The sequence below is a fragment of the Dipodomys merriami genome, unplaced genomic scaffold (genome assembly GCF_024711535.1).
Source record: "Dipodomys merriami isolate MVZ:Mamm:240054 unplaced genomic scaffold, mDipMer1.0.p SCAF_384, whole genome shotgun sequence".
NCBI lineage: Eukaryota > Metazoa > Chordata > Mammalia > Rodentia > Heteromyidae > Dipodomys > Dipodomys merriami.
Genome location: NW_027205426.1, coordinates 670,493 through 688,430, shown reverse-complemented (window position 1 = coordinate 688,430; position 17,938 = coordinate 670,493). Strand labels below are relative to the sequence as shown.

Genomic DNA, 17,938 nt, shown 5'->3' with positions numbered 1-17,938 from the left:
AAGGAGCCAGGCACCTGTGGCCTGCCTGAAAATCCTAGCCAGTCTGTGAGACTCAGCGCCAGTCAGACACCCAAGAAAGCAACTTTGGGGACTTGGGCTGTGCCCCCTTTTATAAGAAGCCCACCCATGCCTCATGACCAAGCAGCTGACCTCGTGGAAATCTGGGGAGACCGCCTGCTGCGTGCTCCCCCGAATCTGTCTGCTGCCTGCGTGGCTTTGCGGTGAAGGCTGGGCTTGGGCGGGGCCCCTGCCTGCAGCCTGGCCTCTGAGCACGCCCTCGATGCCCACCCTTCCCCATGCAGTTCCACACAGAAGGGTCTGCGAGCTCTGAGTCTCTCCCTCTCTCGTGATGGCTCGTGTCTGCCCCTTACTCAAGCCTACGCCATCCCCACCCAGCACAGAAGGCTAGAACCTTCCAGAACCTTCCAGAACCCACACACAAAATAATAATAATAGCACCTATCGAAGCCCGGACACCCACACCCTTCTCCCCACCCTGGGCTGTAATAAGCTGAGAAATGGGAAGGAAAAAAAAGTTATAGAATTCTCACCCTTCCTCTTCACCCAGAATCCACAGAGAACAGAGCAGACCCTTGGGCCCTGCCTGTAGCTTTCCGGATGACTCCCTCCCCCACTCCTGCCCTCCCCCTGCCATGGGTCCCCTCCTCTAGACCCGGCCCCCCTGCTTCTCTCTCGTGCAGAAAACTAGACGCGTTCATCTATGACGCAGCGGTGCTGAACTACATGGCCGGTCGGGATGAGGGCTGCAAGCTGGTGACCATCGGCAGTGGCAAGGTCTTCGCCTCCACCGGCTACGGCATCGCCATCCAGAAGGACTCGGGCTGGAAGCGCCAGATAGACCTGGCCATCCTGCAGCTGTTCGGTGACGGTGAGTCCAAGAACGGGATTGGGCCTACACTGGAGGCCGGCCCGGAACCCTGGCCTTCCTGCTCCCTGCCTTCAATCTGTGCATTTCCAAATCAATCAATAAATCAATTAGAATTCATTGTCACCCTAGTTGACCAGAGATGGGTGGGAGGGTGGGTGGGTGTTCGGTAGATTCCTGGTGCTGCCGAGACAAACGGCCTTAAGCCAGGCGACTTACATGGCCTAGGTTGTTGCCTGGTAATTCTGGAGGCTTGGAGTCTGGGATCTTAAGTGTTCACAGGTGCCAGTGGCTCAAGCCTATCATCCCAGCTATTCAGGAGAGGCTGAGATCTGAGGATCGTGGTTCAAAGCCAGCCCAGGCAGGAAAGTCTGTGACACTCTGATCTCCAATAAACCACTCAGAGAAGGCCAGAAGTGGCACTGTGGCTCACGTGGTAGAGTGCCAGCCTTAAGTACCAAGAGGCTCATGGACAGCGCCCAGGCCCTGAGTTCAAGCCCCAGGACCGGCACACACACCAAAAAGGAAAGAATCTCCCATGTCCTCCATCAGAAGACAGAACAGGAAGTCATCTCTCCTGATTGCTTGTGCTCTGGTTTTCCACATTTCTCTTCACTCTGATGTCGCACGCGTGTGTGTGTGTGTGTGTGTGTGTGTGTGTGCGTGCGTGCGTGTGCGCACACGCGCGTGCCACCAGACATTAATCTGCTTTCTCCTGGGCGGTGTCCATCTCAACGCTCTGTAGAGTGTCTGCCACACAGCTCCAAATCATGCCTGTCTCTTAGGAGGACCCGGGGTGCCTTCCAAATTGGAGGTGAAGTGGCTGCTGCCCAAGTTTGGAAGAAGGGAGAGAGAGTAAAACAAAAAGCATTGTTTGATCAAAGACAGGAGTTAGAAAGAGATTGGGTTGATGTCAAAAAGAGCAGGGGGAACGGCTGGTGAGGTAACAAGTCAGCTTGCCGTGAGCCCTTCCGTGGTTTTACCAAGGTCACCGGCGAGCTGGAGACGCCTTGTGAACGCCTTGGGGGGCAAGGGCCCCTATCGGATTGTGCATCCAAAGTTTCTAACCTGACTCGAACCCTTGGCATGGGCAGCCTTCCTCGTGAGATGATTTTCTTTCCTCGGAGTTCTCCTCATGGCACCTGCTCCCTTCCGTCTCCTTCCTGCCTCTGACGTCCCCAGCTCCACCCAAGTGCACAAAAGACTGAAACCCGGCCAAACGGAAGCCATCAAAGCTGGCTGAAAAAGAGAAAGGTCTGGTCTGGGTGGGCTGGCTCTTAATCCAGGCCTACTCCTGCAATCCAGGGACTCCGTCCCTCTGCCTCTCTGTCTGTCCTTCCCTGACCTAATCTGTTTAAATGAGCGTTTCTGTTCAACCTCATCTGCAGACTGCTACCTGCTGGATTCTTCTCCATCCTTCCCCTCAGCGAGCCTTATGTGTGCCTGCGCCTCCCCCTTGACTGTCCTCTTCCTGCCACTTTCCACTGAAGTAGAAATTAAAATCCACCCATTCACCAGGCCCCCCCGTCCCTTCTGGACACCCACTGACCACGCTAGCCACACAATGACCCCCACTGGCCGGGCCTCTCTTACCTGCATGGCGTAGAGCTAAGCAGTGTCGGTCCTTTGCAAAGCTATTTGTACCACATCAGAGAGAGAAATGGGCACCTCTCATTTCTTCACATCGCCCACAGGTTCCTCCTAGATTTCCATGGAGTAGCAGCTGGACACGCTGATGGATTCATATATGACCATATTAATAAAATGACCGATTGAGCCAGGCACCGGTGGCTCATGCCTGTCATCCTAGCTACTCAGGAGGCTGAGATCTGAGAATCACGGTTCGAAGCCAGCCAGGGCAGGAAAGTCCATGAGACTCTGACCTCCAATTAGCTACATGGAAAAAGTCCGAAGTGGTGCTGTGGCTCAAGTGGTAGAGCACCCGCCGTAAGCAAAGGAAGCTCAGGGACAGTGCCAAGGCCCTGAGTTCAAGTCCCAGGACTGGCCACACACACAAAAAAGATTGAGTCACATTTAATGGTAATAAAATGAGTGTGGACACAATTCCTTCCTCTGTGTCTCTCTGGCTTTTTCTCATGTTTTTATCTTTCTCTCTGTCTTCCTCCATGTCCCTCTGTTTCCCCCTTTCCCTCTCCCCCTCTCCCACGGTCCCTCGTTCCCTGTCTGTCTCTCCGGCCGCCGCCCGGTCCTCAGGGGAGATGGAGGAGCTGGAAGCCTTGTGGCTCACCGGCATCTGTCACAATGAGAAGAACGAGGTGATGAGCAGCCAGCTGGACATCGACAACATGGCGGGCGTCTTCTACATGCTAGGGGCGGCCATGGCCCTCAGCCTGATCACCTTCATCTGTGAGCACCTCTTCTACTGGCAGTTCCGCCATTGCTTCATGGGCGTCTGCTCTGGCAAGCCCGGCATGGTCTTCTCCATCAGCAGAGTAAGTGCTTCCGGGTCAATGCCCGGGGCTCCCCAGGCGGCATGGCCCCACACCATGTGAACACCCAGCTCCTAGGGGGCGCAAGCGCTGGCCTGGCGTAGCTGCTGCATGCATTTTCCCTGGGAGCACGTGTGATGTGGTTCCAGTGGTTAAGGAGTGGATGATAGACCAGGTGCCCGTGGCTCACACCTGTCATCCCAGCCACTCAGGAGGCTGAGATCTGAGGATCTCCATTCAAAGCCAGGCAGGGCAGGAAAATCCGTGAGACTCTTATCTCTAATAAGCCACTCAGAAAACCAGAAGTGGAGCCATGGCTCAAGTGGTAGAGCGCCACCCTTGAGTTGAAGAGCTCAGGGACAGCGCCCAGGCCCTGAGTTCAAGTCCCATGACTGACCCAAAAAACAAAGAGTGGGTGATATTATATTTCATATTTATTCAGAGAGAGAGGGAGATAAGCCCCGCACAGTGTGGGACGGGAACATTTGGTGCTCAACAAGAACTGGCAGGTCTAGGGAACGGAAATCCTGGCTTGGTCCCCAGTGCTTTTCATCAGCACTAGTTGATTCCACGGAGGCTGCATTAATCATGTCCTCCTTCAGACCGCTTGCGCTTCTTGTGGCTAGCTCTCTTGCTGCAACGTGCAGAGGTATATTGTTGGTGGTTTCATTCCGCCTGTGTTCTAACCATGTATGAAGTCCAGGGAGTCAAAAAAAAAAAAGCCTGTCAGGCGTGGTGGCCCAGGCCCTGCCGACCAGCTCTCGGGAGACCGGGGCAGCAGAATCACGCGTTCTGGGCCTGGGCTGGTTTTGCAGTGGAGAGCCGGCCCTCCACGTCCTCTCTTAGCTGTGCCATGGGCTGAGGCCATGTGGAGAAGGGAACTGCAGGGGGACCGGGGGGGGGGCGGTCACAGCCCCTGCACCACAGAGTTCCAGTAGAAGAACAGCAAAGCTCAGGGACAGAGCCTGGGCCCTGAGTTCCAGCCCCAGGACCATAACACTCTCTGTCTCTCTGTCTCTCTGTCTCTCTGTCTCTCTGTCTCTGTCTGTCTCTGTCTCTGTCTCTGTCTCTCTCTCTCTCTCTCTCTCTCTCTGATGTTCTCCTCCCCAGCCAGGCAGTTCCCAGCGGGAGAGGGCAGTTCTTGGTCTCCAGAACTTTCTGGAACCTTCCAGAAACTTCCAGAAAACCTAACTCATGCTCTCTGATGTTCCCCCCACCCACCCACAGGGCATCTACAGCTGCATCCACGGGGTGGCGATTGAGGAGCGCCAGTCGGTGATGAACTCCCCGACGGCCACCATGAACAACACGCACTCCAACATCCTGCGTCTGCTGCGCACGGCCAAGAACATGGCGAACCTGTCCGGGGTGAACGGCTCCCCGCAGAGCGCCCTGGACTTCATCCGCCGCGAGTCGTCGGTCTACGACATCTCGGAGCACCGGCGCAGCTTCACGCACTCGGACTGCAAGTCCTACAACCCGCCCTGCGAGGAGAACCTGTTCAGCGACTACATCAGCGAGGTGGAGCGAACGTTCGGGAACCTGCAGCTGAAGGACAGCAATGTGTACCAGGACCACTACCACCACCACCACCGCCCGCACAGCATCGGCAGCACCAGCTCCATCGACGGCCTGTACGACTGCGACAACCCGCCCTTCACCACCCAGCCCCGGCCCCTCGGCAAGAAGCCCCTGGACCTGGGCCCGCCGCCCGCCAAGCATGGCCAGCTGGGCGACCTGTACGGCAAGTTCTCCTTCAAGAGCGACCGCTACGGCCACGACGACCTGATCCGCTCCGACGCCTCCGACATCTCCACGCACACCGTCACCTACGGCAACATCGAGGGCAACGCCGCCAAGCGCCGGAAGCAGCAGTACAAGGACAGCCTGAAGAAGCGCCCCGCGTCCGCCAAGTCCCGGCGCGAGTTCGACGAGATCGAGCTGGCCTACCGCCGACGGCCGCCGCGCTCGCCCGACCACAAGCGCTACTTCAGGGACAAGGAGGGGCTGAGGGACTTCTACCTGGACCAGTTCCGGCCCAAGGAGAGCTCGCCGCACTGGGAGCACGTGGACCTCACCGACATCTACAAGGAACGGGGCGGCGACGGCTTCAAGCGAGACTCGGTGAGCACCGGTGGTGGCGGCTCGTGTCCCAACAGGCCTCACGTCAAACATCCGACGGGCGGCGGTGGCGGCGGCGGCGGCGGCGACAAGCACGTGGTGGGTGGCGTGCCGGCGCCGTGGGAGAAGAGCCTGAGCTCCGTGGACTGGGACGAGCGGTCCACGGGGAACTTCTGCCGCAGCTGCCCGTCGAAGCTGCACAACTACGCGACGGCCGTGGTGCCGGGCCAGAGCTCGGGGCGACAGCCGTGCATCCGCTGCGAGGCGTGCAAGAAGGCCGGGAACCTCTACGACATCAGCGAGGACAACTCCCTGCAGGACCTGGAGCCCGGGCCCACCCCCGTGCCCGCCGGGGCCACCCCGTCCACCAAGTACCCCCAGAGCCCCACCAACGCCAAGGCCCAGAAGAAGAACCGGAACCGGCTGCGGCGCCAGCACTCCTACGACACCTTCGTGGACCTCCAGAAGGAGGAGGCCGCCCTGGCCCCGCGCAGCGTGAGCCTCAAGGACAAGAGCCGCTTCCTAGACGGCAGCCCCTACGCCCACATGTTCGAGATGGCGGCCGGCGAGGGGGGCTTCGCCAACAGCAAAGCCTCGGTGCCCGCCGCCGGCCACCACCACAACCCCGGCGGCGGTGGCTACATGCTCAGCAAGTCCCTGTACCCCGACCGGGTCACCCAGAACCCTTTCATCCCCACGTTCGGAGATGACCAGTGCCTGCTCCACGGCAGCAAATCTCACTTCTTCCCACAGCCCACGGTGGCCGGGGCGGCGGCAAAAGCCAGGCCGGACTTCCGCGGCCTGGTGGCCGGCAAGCCGGGGGTGGCGGCCGGTCACTTCCAGAAGGACATGTGTATAGGGAACCAGTCCAACCCCTGCGTGCCTAAAAACAAAAACCCCAGGGCTTTCAATGGCTCCAGCAACGGTCATGTGTACGAAAAACTGTCTAGCATTGAGTCTGATGTGTGAGTGAGGGCGGAGAGGTGGGTACGGGAGGGGCGGGGCCAGGGGCGTCGGGGTGCATGTGAAGGCCTGGGGGGGCGGGTCCGGAGTGAGCTCGCTGCCCGTCGGCTCCTTTCTCGGTCTCCTCGTTCCCTCGTGGGTGCGTGCGGGGTCCTGGCAGCCCGTGACGGTGCCATCTCTCCCCCCCCTTCCTCCCTCCCTCCCTCCCTCCCTCCCTCCTCCATCCCTGTTCCCAGGAGAGGACAGAAATGGACATTCTCCCAAGCTGAGGGTGGCCTGCTAGGAAGGAGGAGCTCACAGAGAGGCACCCAGGGGTAAAGGAAAAGGAGCCGCTTCCACGTAGGACTAGTTTTTCCCAGACTGACCTTCCCATGGGAGCTGGGCAAAGGACCAAGCGACAGAATATCAAGGCTCGGGCGCTCTGTTTGGGGGAGGGCACAGAGGCCAAGAGGAACAGGCCAGGGCCCGGTGGGCTGTTCACAGATGAGGCAGAAGGGGAGAGGGGTTTGCTGTGACTCCACCCACCAGGCAGGGAGGCCACAGTGGAGGTGGGGATTCCAGGAAAGTTTGCTCTGAGACTGGGTCCCAGGGTACAGAGGGAGAGTGTGTGTGTGTGTGTGTGAGTGTGTGTGTGTGTGTGTGTGTCCCCAGAGTTTTGTGGGTTTCTCCCTGCCACCTTTCTGAATGAGTGGGGAAGGAACATGTGAAGATGAAGATTGTTCCGGGGATGGGGGGGGGTATCCCACAAAAGCAAGGCGTGAGCGTGATTGTTTTATTTATTTATTTTTAGTGACATGGCCAGTACTTGCAGCTGATTTAAGAACTTTTGGGAAGCTGAGGGGAGGGAGTTCAGCAGCTTTTAATTCTTGAGAGCAATGGATTCTAGATAATTCTCGAGCTTTTGGTCAAAGGCCAAGCTCTGGGAGGGTCTCAAGGAAAGGGGCTGCTGTCATCGGTGTCGGGGTTACACTGCCTTCACCCCTTCTTACTCCACTTGGGGCTGGAAGAGCAAGCTGAGCGCTCCCCAAGAAATACCAACAGCAAGAGACGGGGGGGGGATAGGCAAGAGGCAGGGACGGAGCGGGGAGATATGGAAGTGGAGGGGTGTAGCTAGGAGGGACCCCCAACTTGGGAGGGCCCTCCTGGCAGAAGCTCGTGACCCTTCTAGCAACAGCTCCCTCCACTCTCTGATTACACCACTTGCAAGTCGATACTCATGAGTGTGCGTGCAGTGTGTGTGTGTGTGTGTGTGTGCGTGCGTGTGCATGCATGCACCCATGCAGCTCCAGGGACCAGGGTGGTGGTGAAGGCAGGACCCCTCTGGGAAAGATGGAGAATTGAGAAGGGAAAGGACCCCCTGGGCGCTGCCCTGCCCTCCCTCGGGTCGGTCGCCGTGGACGCTTGATGGCAGGATCGCCTTGTGACGCACAGGACACCCAAGCCAGAACGGTGCTCCCCTCCCCCGCAAGACAGCAGCCACGCCCTCCAGCTCGCCCTCCCCTCCCCCTCCTCTCCCCCTCCCCCCTCACCTATACCTCCACTACCTTCCATCTGCAAGCCAACCGAAGGCCGTGTTTTCTTCCCACACACGCGCGTGGGGGCAAAGGGCTGTGGCCGTCGGGGAATCGGAGCCAGGACGGCGGGCGCGAGGCCGCTCCGGGAGGAAGGACGAAAAGGGCCGTAGGAACACTGCTTCACCCTGACGCGGGCCGGGGTGCGGGGGGCTCACCCCTCACTTCTCCTCTTACCTCACGCCTTTCAAAATAAAAACCACACCCAACCACTAACCCAGCACACACACACACGCACACACACACGCACACACACACGCACACACGGGGGGCTGCGTCTGTCTCTGCGGGTGACAGGCAGGGAGATGGTGTTTATTTCCTATGTAAATATTTCTGTTTTCTAATGGATTTCTTTTGTATAGCTACATCGTTCTCTTGTGAGTACTCGAGCTGGAGGGTGGGTGGGGACGGGACGGACAGCGACCAAGCGTTTCTCATTCACAAGGGGGTGTTTTCTTTGTGGGGTTTTCTCTTTTTTTTTTTTTTTTGGTCCATTTCCCACCGGGAGAATTGTTTGCGTGGCCTTTGCCTCCGAGTGTCTGGGGAAAATCAAAACACGTGAATGTCCACGAAAGCCGCTGGGGTTAAAACCCAGGGCAGAGTCTCTGGCGTCCATCTTTCCCGCACCCCAAAACAGTCTTCCTACTGGCCGTGAACCTTGGGCCTCGGGAGGGGGGGACCCCATGGCCCGACGCCCACCCTGGCTGACCCCGGTCCGGTAGATGGACCATGGATGGACAGCAGGAGCTGGGTCACAACCCGCCCGCACAGGGCTGCAAACCGGACATGACGTCGAATCGCCTCCCATCCGCTCTTGGCGTGGCTGAGAAATTTCCGGAAGCTTCATCCTTGCAGGGTTCTCCCACCCAGCCTCCCTGATGTCGAACAACCCTCGCGCCACCCGGAACCCTTCTCCTGCCCCCATGCCCCAGGTCCCCGGCTCCCCCCCCACCCGCACCCCCTTCTCACCTCTAATGAGTCACCTAGGAGGGGAAAATGTCCACCCACTTGGCTTTTTGTCGCCGTGTGAATGGCCTCTGTGTCCAGGAAGGTATGGTGAAGATGTGCGCGCCTTTCTAGAAAAGATGGCTGGCCGCTCTGGTCCACGAGAGGGGGAGGGAGGGGGACGCGAGGACCCACAGTGAGGGCGGCTTCATATCCGCCCGTCCCATTACTGCTCGTGGGCCCCAAGGATGGTGTTCGAAACCTGACGTCGGACTAACTGGACACGCACGCACAATGCCTCTGGTCATACTGCTGGCCTGGTGTGGTGTGGTGGCCTTTCTCCCCTCCCCTCTCCCTTCCCCACCCTTCCTCTTCTCTGTTCTCCTTCGCCTCCTCCTCTCCCTGTCCCTCTCTTCTCCATCCTGTCTTTTCTTCTCTCCCCTCCCACAGGGTGAGGTCCGCCCCCCCCATGCCCCACATCCGTGCCGTGTTTCCCATCCAGCCCCAGGATGCCCCCATCTCTCTGGTCCCAACCAATCACTCTCCCTGCACCCCCCCCCCCATCAGATGGTTGAATTGGGACCGAGTCAGAGGTTCAAGGCCAACCCACAAGGACTAAGAGGGGATGGGGTGGGGGGGTGGTGAACCTTGTCCCTTCCAGAATAAGCTGGGAGTGGAGGTCCAGGGAGGAGGCGTTCAGGAGCCCCCCCCTCCCGCTCACTTGCTGCCCCTCCCTCCCTCCTCCCCTTCCTCCCTCCCTCGCTCCCTGGCTCTAGCCTCTCCTCTTCCTCCCTGGTCCTGCCTCTCCTTGGTCCTGGGTATGTCTCTTGCAGTCCGACCTGGGCCGCCGGAGGGGGTGGGGGGGTGGGGTGGGGTTATACAGTAGCCGTCATTCCGGAACTTTCTCACAGTGTCTCCTCAGCCAGAGCCCAGGAACCGCCCTTCACGTTGTCTCCCCCCCCCCCGTCCCCCGCCAGCCCCACACACCCTGAACTGGCCGCAGCCATGTCGTGAATTTGGGGGGAGAGGGGGAGGAGCCCCGTATGACCCCATCCGACGCCGGCGGCGGCGTCCGTAACACCCACAGCACGTGTGCCAGGCGCGACAAACGGGGCGTCCACGCCCGGGGACGCCCCGCGTGCTGGTGCTGGCCACCCGCACACCGCGCCCAAGAACCGGGGCTCTCGTTTCTTTCTGTTCTGCCTTTGGGGGGTTTTGTTTGTTTGGTTTGCTTAGGGTTCCTTTCAGATTAAAGGACGGAAGGATCAGAGCGATCACCTTTGGAAAATCTGTTCCTGAACACACTCTCTCTCATGTTGAAATTCTGTGTCTCTGCCCCGGCCCTGCGTGGCACCCCCCGTGGGTCTGTGCTCGTGGCGGGGGAGTGAGTCGGGTGTGCGGTGGTGTGGGTGTTGTGGGCCAGTGCCGTCAGGGGTGCACCTTGCCTGTTGCTCTCTGGACTCAAAGCCATATAAGGAATGTGCGCCGGGGTGGCCCCCGCCCCGCCTCACCCCCTGGGGTGACCGTGTGCACGCGTGGCCATCCTGCTGACGTGGCCCCGGCGTGGCCGGCTGGGGGTGGGGGGTGTCCGTGGTTCCATCTCCCGATCCTCACAGGGACTTCCACGGGCTCACCCCACACGCAGGCTCAGCCATTGTGGACGACAAACGTCCTCCTGGGAAAAGCGACGTTTTTTAAGCCATATTAGGGATTTGTACATTGAAACACCTAACTACATTAGCTTTCTCATTGCTTTTCCCGGGAAGATGCTCAGAGGTCCGGGGGCACGCGGGCCAGGGTGGCGAGGGCTGGGGAGACAGGGTCAGGCCCCGTACGGGCCGAGGCATCCCAGTCCTGCGTGGGGCCTTGAAGGGCCGGTGGCGCTTCCCGTAGACAGTCGAAGGCCGAGGTCTCTCCATCCCAGGGCACCGGAAGGGGTGGCCACAAGGGTAGAGCTGAACCGACAGCATGGTTTGAAAGTGACCCGGGTGAGCCATTTCCTAGCTGGCTTCCCTTAGTTTCTTGGGCTCACCAAGTTGTCCCGTATCCCTCACCGCCCCTCCTCACCGAGATGTCCTTGAACCTCTGCCCGCACTGACCACCCCCCTCCTCCCATGACTGCCATCCGTAGTCCTTCGACTCAGAACAGACCGCCCATCTAGTCAAGTCCACGGAAGTCCTTGCTGCGTCCAAGCCTCGGGGAGATGCATGGTGCTGGGGGCACTGAGCTCCCAGTTGCCACAGGGCAAAGTGCTGGTGCCAATCTGCGCTGAATGCTTTTTGGTGTGCTTGATGCGTGTCAGGAGGCCCATGCGGGGAGCCGGCGGGGTGGAGGAGTCGAGTTTCTCATGGTGCGCAGTCTCTTCTCTGGCAAAGAAGCGTGGTGATTGTGGTTTCAGAAGTGCAGCCATCAGCCCGTGGTGAAGGGTGAGTGGTGTAGCCTCCTCACTTAGCACCAAAGCTCTCTCTATGTGTCATTGGAAGGCAGGGTGGTCCCCGTCCACTGATGAATACGTCAACTTGCTCTTTAAACGATAGGAGTTTGATTAAACCCGCATTCGTTGAACACATAGTACATCCCCGGGCTAGTGCCGAGAAGGGACACCCAAAGTTTTTAGACGGAATACCTTACATCACGTAGAATACGTAAATGTCTCGGTATGCAATATGTGAGTGTGTGCGTTACGTGTGTGGGGATCCGAGGTGAGCAGGTGTGCGTCTGTGGATAGGATTACACGTGTGGGCTTGATGTTTCCTGGTTTGGTGAGACACCGAGTTTCCATTCCCTTACACCATAGCCAAGCCCAGATCTCTTCTTTTTGACATTTTTACACATCCCAGAGCTACGGGTTCAAAACCCCCTTTTCACCACCGCCTCGCGTTTTCTGTATCTTCCCGCCTTCTCCTCCGGGGCTCCTGCTGGTCCCTGGGGTCCATCCGGCTGTGTTTGCTTCCTCTCCGGCCATGGGGGGTGAGGAGGGGTCAGCAGTGCCCCCGCTGGGCGTGCGGGTGACCCGCCCATCACATCCGGGAGGCTTCTCCAGCCTCCCCTCATCCTCGGTGCGTCGAGCATTCCTCCGAAAGTGAATGTGTCAGTTGACTCTTCCCGGTAGGCATTTCCTAACCGCAGATGCAAGTTCAGATCGTGTTGTCTCTCCACGCCCCCAAAGCAAGAAAGCAACGCCACAGTCTTGGCCAAGTCCTGCCGCGGGCACAAGTTTCATGGGCATCTTTCTGCAGATGAGAAAAGCTCAGCGACACGTTTGTGCCCGACGTCCCGGACTCACCCCGCCCCTCACCAAGGCTTCCTCCTGTCCGCACCTCTCGCCCACCCGCCATCTCTCTTCCTCTCGCCTGGCGTCCATCTTCTCTGCATGCCTTCTTTCCTATGGAACCACGGTGACCGTTCTCAGGACCGAGTGTTTTACAAAGCTCAAGGCCAGTCAGAATGAACCAGAAATGAGAGGGTGCTACCGAAGATCCGTGCGGCCACCAAAACTGGTCAGAATTTCCAACCCTCAGTCCCATGCGGAGGGAATCATACCTTTCCTCCTCAGTCTGAAGTTTTCAGCACCCTGAAACTGAACAACAACAACAAAAATGACGAAAGCCAGGTAGCTGATTTAGCCGAATCTTTACCATGAAATTTTTCTTCCCAGACACTCACCCTCACAAGCACACTCGTGAGTGGACACGCACGTGCACACACATTCACATGAAGTACCCAGAGACCAGTCAAGAGGGGGAAGAAAACCAAGCAGGACTTTGAAGAAGAGGAAAAAATAAAAGAGGGGGTAGAAAAGTGTCTGTAAGGATGAAAGCCAAATAAAAGTGAGTTTTGTGGGACCAAGACATTGTGAATAATTATTATTAGTTAAATTGTTTTATATAAAACACAATCAGTGTGAATAAAAGGTTCAAGAAAAGGCGAGGTGATGTCTTCCAGAATTAAAGAGCCTTAGGAACGTGTGCAAGGTGTCACAGTTCTCCAGAGATGTCTGTCATTTGGGTCCGCTCAGAAGATCGAAACCAGTCTCAGGGTCTCCTGGTCTGAGAATCTCATTCTAGTAGACTCAAGTTCAAACCCAGCCCAATTCTAAACTAAGACACGAGGTGGTTTGAGAACGTTGGGATCACCCCACTAACTAGTTAATTGTGGAGTGGGGGGAGGGCCACAGAAAGTAATTTAGTTTTATTACTTCATAGTAATGTTAAATAATTAAAGATTAAATACGAAGGTCAAAATGGAGAAGAAGAAATAAAAGGCCACCCACAGACATTAGTGATCTGTGGTGTAGCCCAACAAAGTCTCACAGAAGAAGCTTCTGGAAGAAAAGCTAATATCTGGCAAAGAAAAGACCAGCAGTCAAATTGAGATTCTCTTTATTTAAAAAAAAATAATGCTCTGGGTACCATCTGCATTGGAGTAGATCTGAGTGCTGGGTGCTCAGTACCTTGCGCCTCGAAGGCAGTGTCTAGGAGTGCGCCCGGCCAGTGTGAGTCTGGGCTGTGTCTCATGAGCCATGGACGGGGGGAACGTGGTCCTGCTGACCGCGTGGCCGGCTGGCCCCGAGCTGGGATCGGCCGCCGGCTCCAGGCCCGGCCTCCTGGCTTTGCCCGGACGGGAATCCCCAGAGGAGCAGGCCCGGCGCGCTCCTGCGGCCGCTGCATCCACACGAACGGCGTCTTCAGTGCTAAGAAAGCGTGATCACTGTGGCGGGAAATGAATCAAAATATCTGCCTCAACCATCACTGTGGGTTTTGATCACAGAGAACAGTGGGGAAGTTCCTCCTCCCCACCCCGGCGACCCTCCCGCCTCCCCTTCCCACCTCTGCCATCCCCCCCACCGACCCCGGCTCTGGTGAAGGCTTACGCAGTGGTTCCAGGACTGGGCGGTGGAATGCACGTCTCATCGTTTCCTCAGCATTTCTTCTTGGGAAGGAGGCCAGGACAGATGGCAAGCCGGGGTCCAAGGCTTCACCCCGGGGCCATCCACCGGCCACACGCTCCAGCCCGAGTTCCCTAGAGAGAGACCCCCATGTCTGTCTCTATCTCTCCCTGTCTCTCCAGGACACAGATCTAGGCTCTCCAGGCTCTGCTTCTCTCTCTCTCTCTCTCTCTCTCTCTCTCTCTCCAGGACACAGATCTAGGCTCTTCCTCTTGGCCCCTCTCTCTCTCTCTCTCTCTCTCTCTCTCCAGGACACAGATCTAGGCTCTTCCTCTTGGCCTCTCTCTCTCTCTCTCTCTCTCTCTCTCTCTCTCTCTCTCTCTCTCTCTCTCTCTCTCTCTCTCTCTCTCTCTCTCTCTCTCTCTCTCCAGGACACAGATCTAGGTGATGGAGGATGTGCTGGGGATGAGACTTTGCCCTACACTCTCGGCTCAGGAGGAGATAGTTTCTGCACTGGGCAGCCACATGGCCACCGCATGGCCACGGGGGCCCTGTGGCCAGTGGACAGCAGCCTGGCCGGGACCCAGGCTCTGAGCTCTGAGCCGGGAAGTGGCAGAGAGGAGCTGGGCAGGATGGAGAGGTCGGGGCGCAAGGGAGGCGCCCTGTGGCTCCCCGTCCTGCAGAAGGAAGAGCGGCGTTGGCATCGGCTCCCTGGCATGAGCAGGGCTCCCCGGGAAGATGGCCCCGAGCCACACACCCGACCCCCATGGGCCGATTCCCACCTCCAGCCCAGTGTCCCGCGTGGAAGAGTCTCATGGTGCGATTATGACCTGATGTTCTTTATGCGTGAGGTTGTGGCTTTTGTAGTCAAGTCACCGCTGAGAGACAAAAAATATATATACATCTTTTAATTACGATTATTATACCTCCTCCCGGAGCCCCAGGAAATACCGGCTTCTAACCCGACAGCCGCCACGCCAGGAACAGCGGGCAGGTGCAGCCAGGCCTCGTCCCAAGTGGGGATTTGCGGAACTTCCTGGAAGGCAAGCAGAGCATGCGGCCTCAGACGCCCATGGAGGAGGACACAGGTGTGAATCTTCCCAAATGTTCAACCCATTCACACCAGAGGGACCATTTGTGGATGACAAGAGACCTGAGATCCTGCTTAATTATGAAGACGAGGAGGAGGAGGAGGAAGAAAATAATCCCACTCATGCCAGAAAAACCTTCAGGTGGGGCGCGTTTGTCGGGACAACTTCCAGTGAAGGAATAAGTCTTGGGGTCTCTGTCTGTCCGTCTGCGTGGGGTCGTGAGGATTTGTCTTTATAAATAGCAGAGGTTGTGTGCAGCGTGGGGGGGCGGAGCCGAGGCGGGGGGGCGGGACCAGCCCTGCAGGTACTGAAGTCCTCACCCGTGGCTGGTGCGCCCCGGGACGGGGATGAGGGAGGATTGTGGGTATGGGCTGGAGTGGGGGCGTGGAGCCGTGACACGCCACGGGCCCCCACGGAAGGGGCTTGCCGGGAACGGAAGCCCCGGCCTCAGGGGGCGCTGGGGAATCTTGTGCTTCCCGTGGTCATCGTGAGACCCAGTGGCATCGGGCAGAGGTTGTCAGGTAGAGCAGCCAGGCTTCGGGAGCTCCTGATGGAGTCTTCTAGAAGCGCGCGTGCACACGGGATTCTGGTGCCTTCCTTCCATAGGATGTTTGGGGGGGGGGGGTTGGTTTGTTTAACTTCCTGAGTCTCCCCACTGCCCTCTGAGGGAGGCGATGGACATCTGCGTCGGTGGCCGTCGCAGGGTCCGAGCCCTGGCGGCCAGGTCGCCGGCGGCCCCAGCGGCCTCATCCCTTCCCATCATCCAGATGCCGCCTTTCCTACCTTGCTCCTTGTGTCTCCTTATAAAAAACCATCATCATCAGAACAAGCTACAGCCAGGCACTGGTGGCTCACGCCGGACATCCCAGGAGGCTGAGATCTAGAGGATCACGGTTCCAAGCCAGCCTGGGCAGGGAAGTCCCTGAGACTCTGATCTCCAGTGAACCACCAGCAAACTGGAAGTGGCGCTGTGGCTCAATGGTAGAGCACCAGCCTTGAGCTGAAGAGCTCACGGGCAGCGCCCAGGCCTAGAGTTCAAGACCCAGGACGCACACACGCACACACACACACACACACACACACACACACACACACACACATACACACACACACCTGAAGCAGCTTTGCTTCCCGCCTGACCACACCAAATGAACATTTCCTCCGATGGCTATCTTATTTCCTCTGGTCTCTGTGGACCGAGAGGCGCGAGGGTCTCTGAAAGTCTGGCAACACCTTGGGGTGGTAGAGAGGATCTGGAGTGGCATGAGGGGGTGAGGACTTGAGGACACCCAGAAAAATAAAACCATTTGGCTGAGGGAGGCTGAGGGGAAGGGAAAGCGGATCCTCGTTCAGTATTGGGAGTTTTGGCCCCCGACCATGATGGCCACCCCGGCCCATCTCCTGGGCCCCTGGGGGTTCTGGGGCACCGGCGGCCTGCTCTCCGGATGGCCGGGGTCGGTACGCAGTGCTGGTGCAGCATGGCTCGGCTGGTTCTGGGTTCCCCGCCTGGCAACTCGCTCTTCCCCACCGCCGCCATCAGACCCTGCTCACGGCCATCCACGGATTTACACACCCAGGACCAGGAGGGTCCTGTGGGAAGGAAGGAGGAGGCGAAGGGAGGCCGGGGCTGGCCGGTCTCCTGACCTGGGGACGTCCAGCCTGGTGACAGTGAGCAGGCCCACAGCGCGCCTTCTCCTTCCCTCAGGCCGGGGAAGCGGGGAGCCAGGGGAGTTCGAATCCCGGGACAGATCGATCGCTTTGCACCCGATCAGGGCCGATCACAGCCGGGTCCCACATACCAAGCCACAGCGACGGGTGTACACGTGTTCTTGCACGCATGTGCATGCATGAGCGTGCATGTGTGTGCGTGTGTGTGTTTGGGAGGACGTTGGGCCTCGAAGGAGCAAATGGTCACGGCTTTTGCTCCCAGATGTCCCCTGCCAGTGGACAGCAGGAGATATAACCCTGACCCAAGCTCACCTCTATGGCCGGATCCCCCTCCCTCCTTCCCTCCCTCCCTCCTTCCCTCCCTCCTTTCTTTCTCTCCCTCCCTCCCTCGCTCACATTCCCACCCCACCCCCCAGCCCATCCGCCTCCTAGGTCTTCTTTTTGTTTGTTTCTTTTTCATTTTCTGTAAATATAAAGTTCTTATTTTGGACATGCAGGGACCGGTCAAGATTCTGGAGTTGGGGGGGCGGGCGGATGACTGGGTCTTTTTATTTTGATTTTTTCCTTTCTCTCTCTCTCTCTCTTGGATTTTGATGTTTGAACTTGAAAAAAAAAACATACTTACAAGTATATATATAAGCAAATGACTTACCTTTAAAAAAAAACAAAAAAAAAGAACGAGGTTGATTTCATTCTTTCGGTCTTTCTTGTTTCTCACGGGTGGGGGGTAGCGGGAGGGAGCTGGGTGGAGGGATTTTTGTGAGCTGTATAGATTTCCAGTTTGGACTTGTTCAAAACGATGCAGGAACAACCACAAAAAAAAAATTAAAATGAATTTAAAACACACACACAAAACCACAGACAACAGAAAAACAAGAAAAACTTTGTGATGTATAAAAGCTGTAAATAGTCAAAGATTCTTTCTCTTTTCTAATGGCAAAATTATTTCTGTCACTTTATATTCAAAAAAAATAAAGAAACCTACCACAAATTATCAGGGTACAAAAAAATAATGATGATAATAATCCAGGATCGGAGTGGTTTCTTGGTCTCCGTGTGTTTTTGGGGGTGCTGTGTGCAGGGTTGGGGAGAGGGTCACTGGGGACGGAGCTGGGGCTCCCCGAGACTCAAGGCCAAAGCCTTTCCCTTAGGAGTTGGAGGAGTTTAAATAATTATCATGACCAAAGAACAACACTTAAAGGATTCTGTGTGTGTGTGTGTGTGTGTGTGTGTGTGTGTGTGTGTGCGCGCGCGCGCATGTGCGTGTGAATGCATAGCACGGGGCTAGAACTCAGAGCCTGGATCACTCACAGCCGGTGCTCCACCACGTGAGCCATGACTCCCGACTAACAGG

At 57.5% G+C, this 17,938-nt stretch overlaps 1 protein-coding gene and 1 long non-coding RNA gene across 3 annotated transcripts in view; both read left to right on the top strand.

Moving 5' to 3' along the window:
* The window catches only part of LOC138805078 (glutamate receptor ionotropic, NMDA 2B-like), a 191,083-nt gene extending 184,644 nt beyond the window's left edge, over positions 1 to 6,439 (top strand). For both annotated transcript variants that reach the window (XM_069989655.1, XM_069989654.1), the window contains exons 12-14: positions 702 to 889; positions 3,101 to 3,339; positions 4,564 to 6,439. In XM_069989655.1, the coding sequence (XP_069845756.1) occupies positions 702 to 889; positions 3,101 to 3,339; positions 4,564 to 6,426 (2,290 nt within the window). In that variant the 3' untranslated portion in view covers positions 6,427 to 6,439. The remainder of the gene's footprint in view (positions 1 to 701; positions 890 to 3,100; positions 3,340 to 4,563) is intronic.
* Positions 6,440 to 6,509: 70 nt separating this feature from the next.
* On the top strand, positions 6,510 to 17,609 carry LOC138805077 (uncharacterized). The gene is made up of 2 exons (XR_011365435.1): positions 6,510 to 12,492; positions 12,551 to 17,609. It is a non-coding gene; the product is annotated as an uncharacterized lncRNA (long non-coding RNA).
* The last annotated feature ends 329 nt before the right edge of the window (positions 17,610 to 17,938 follow it).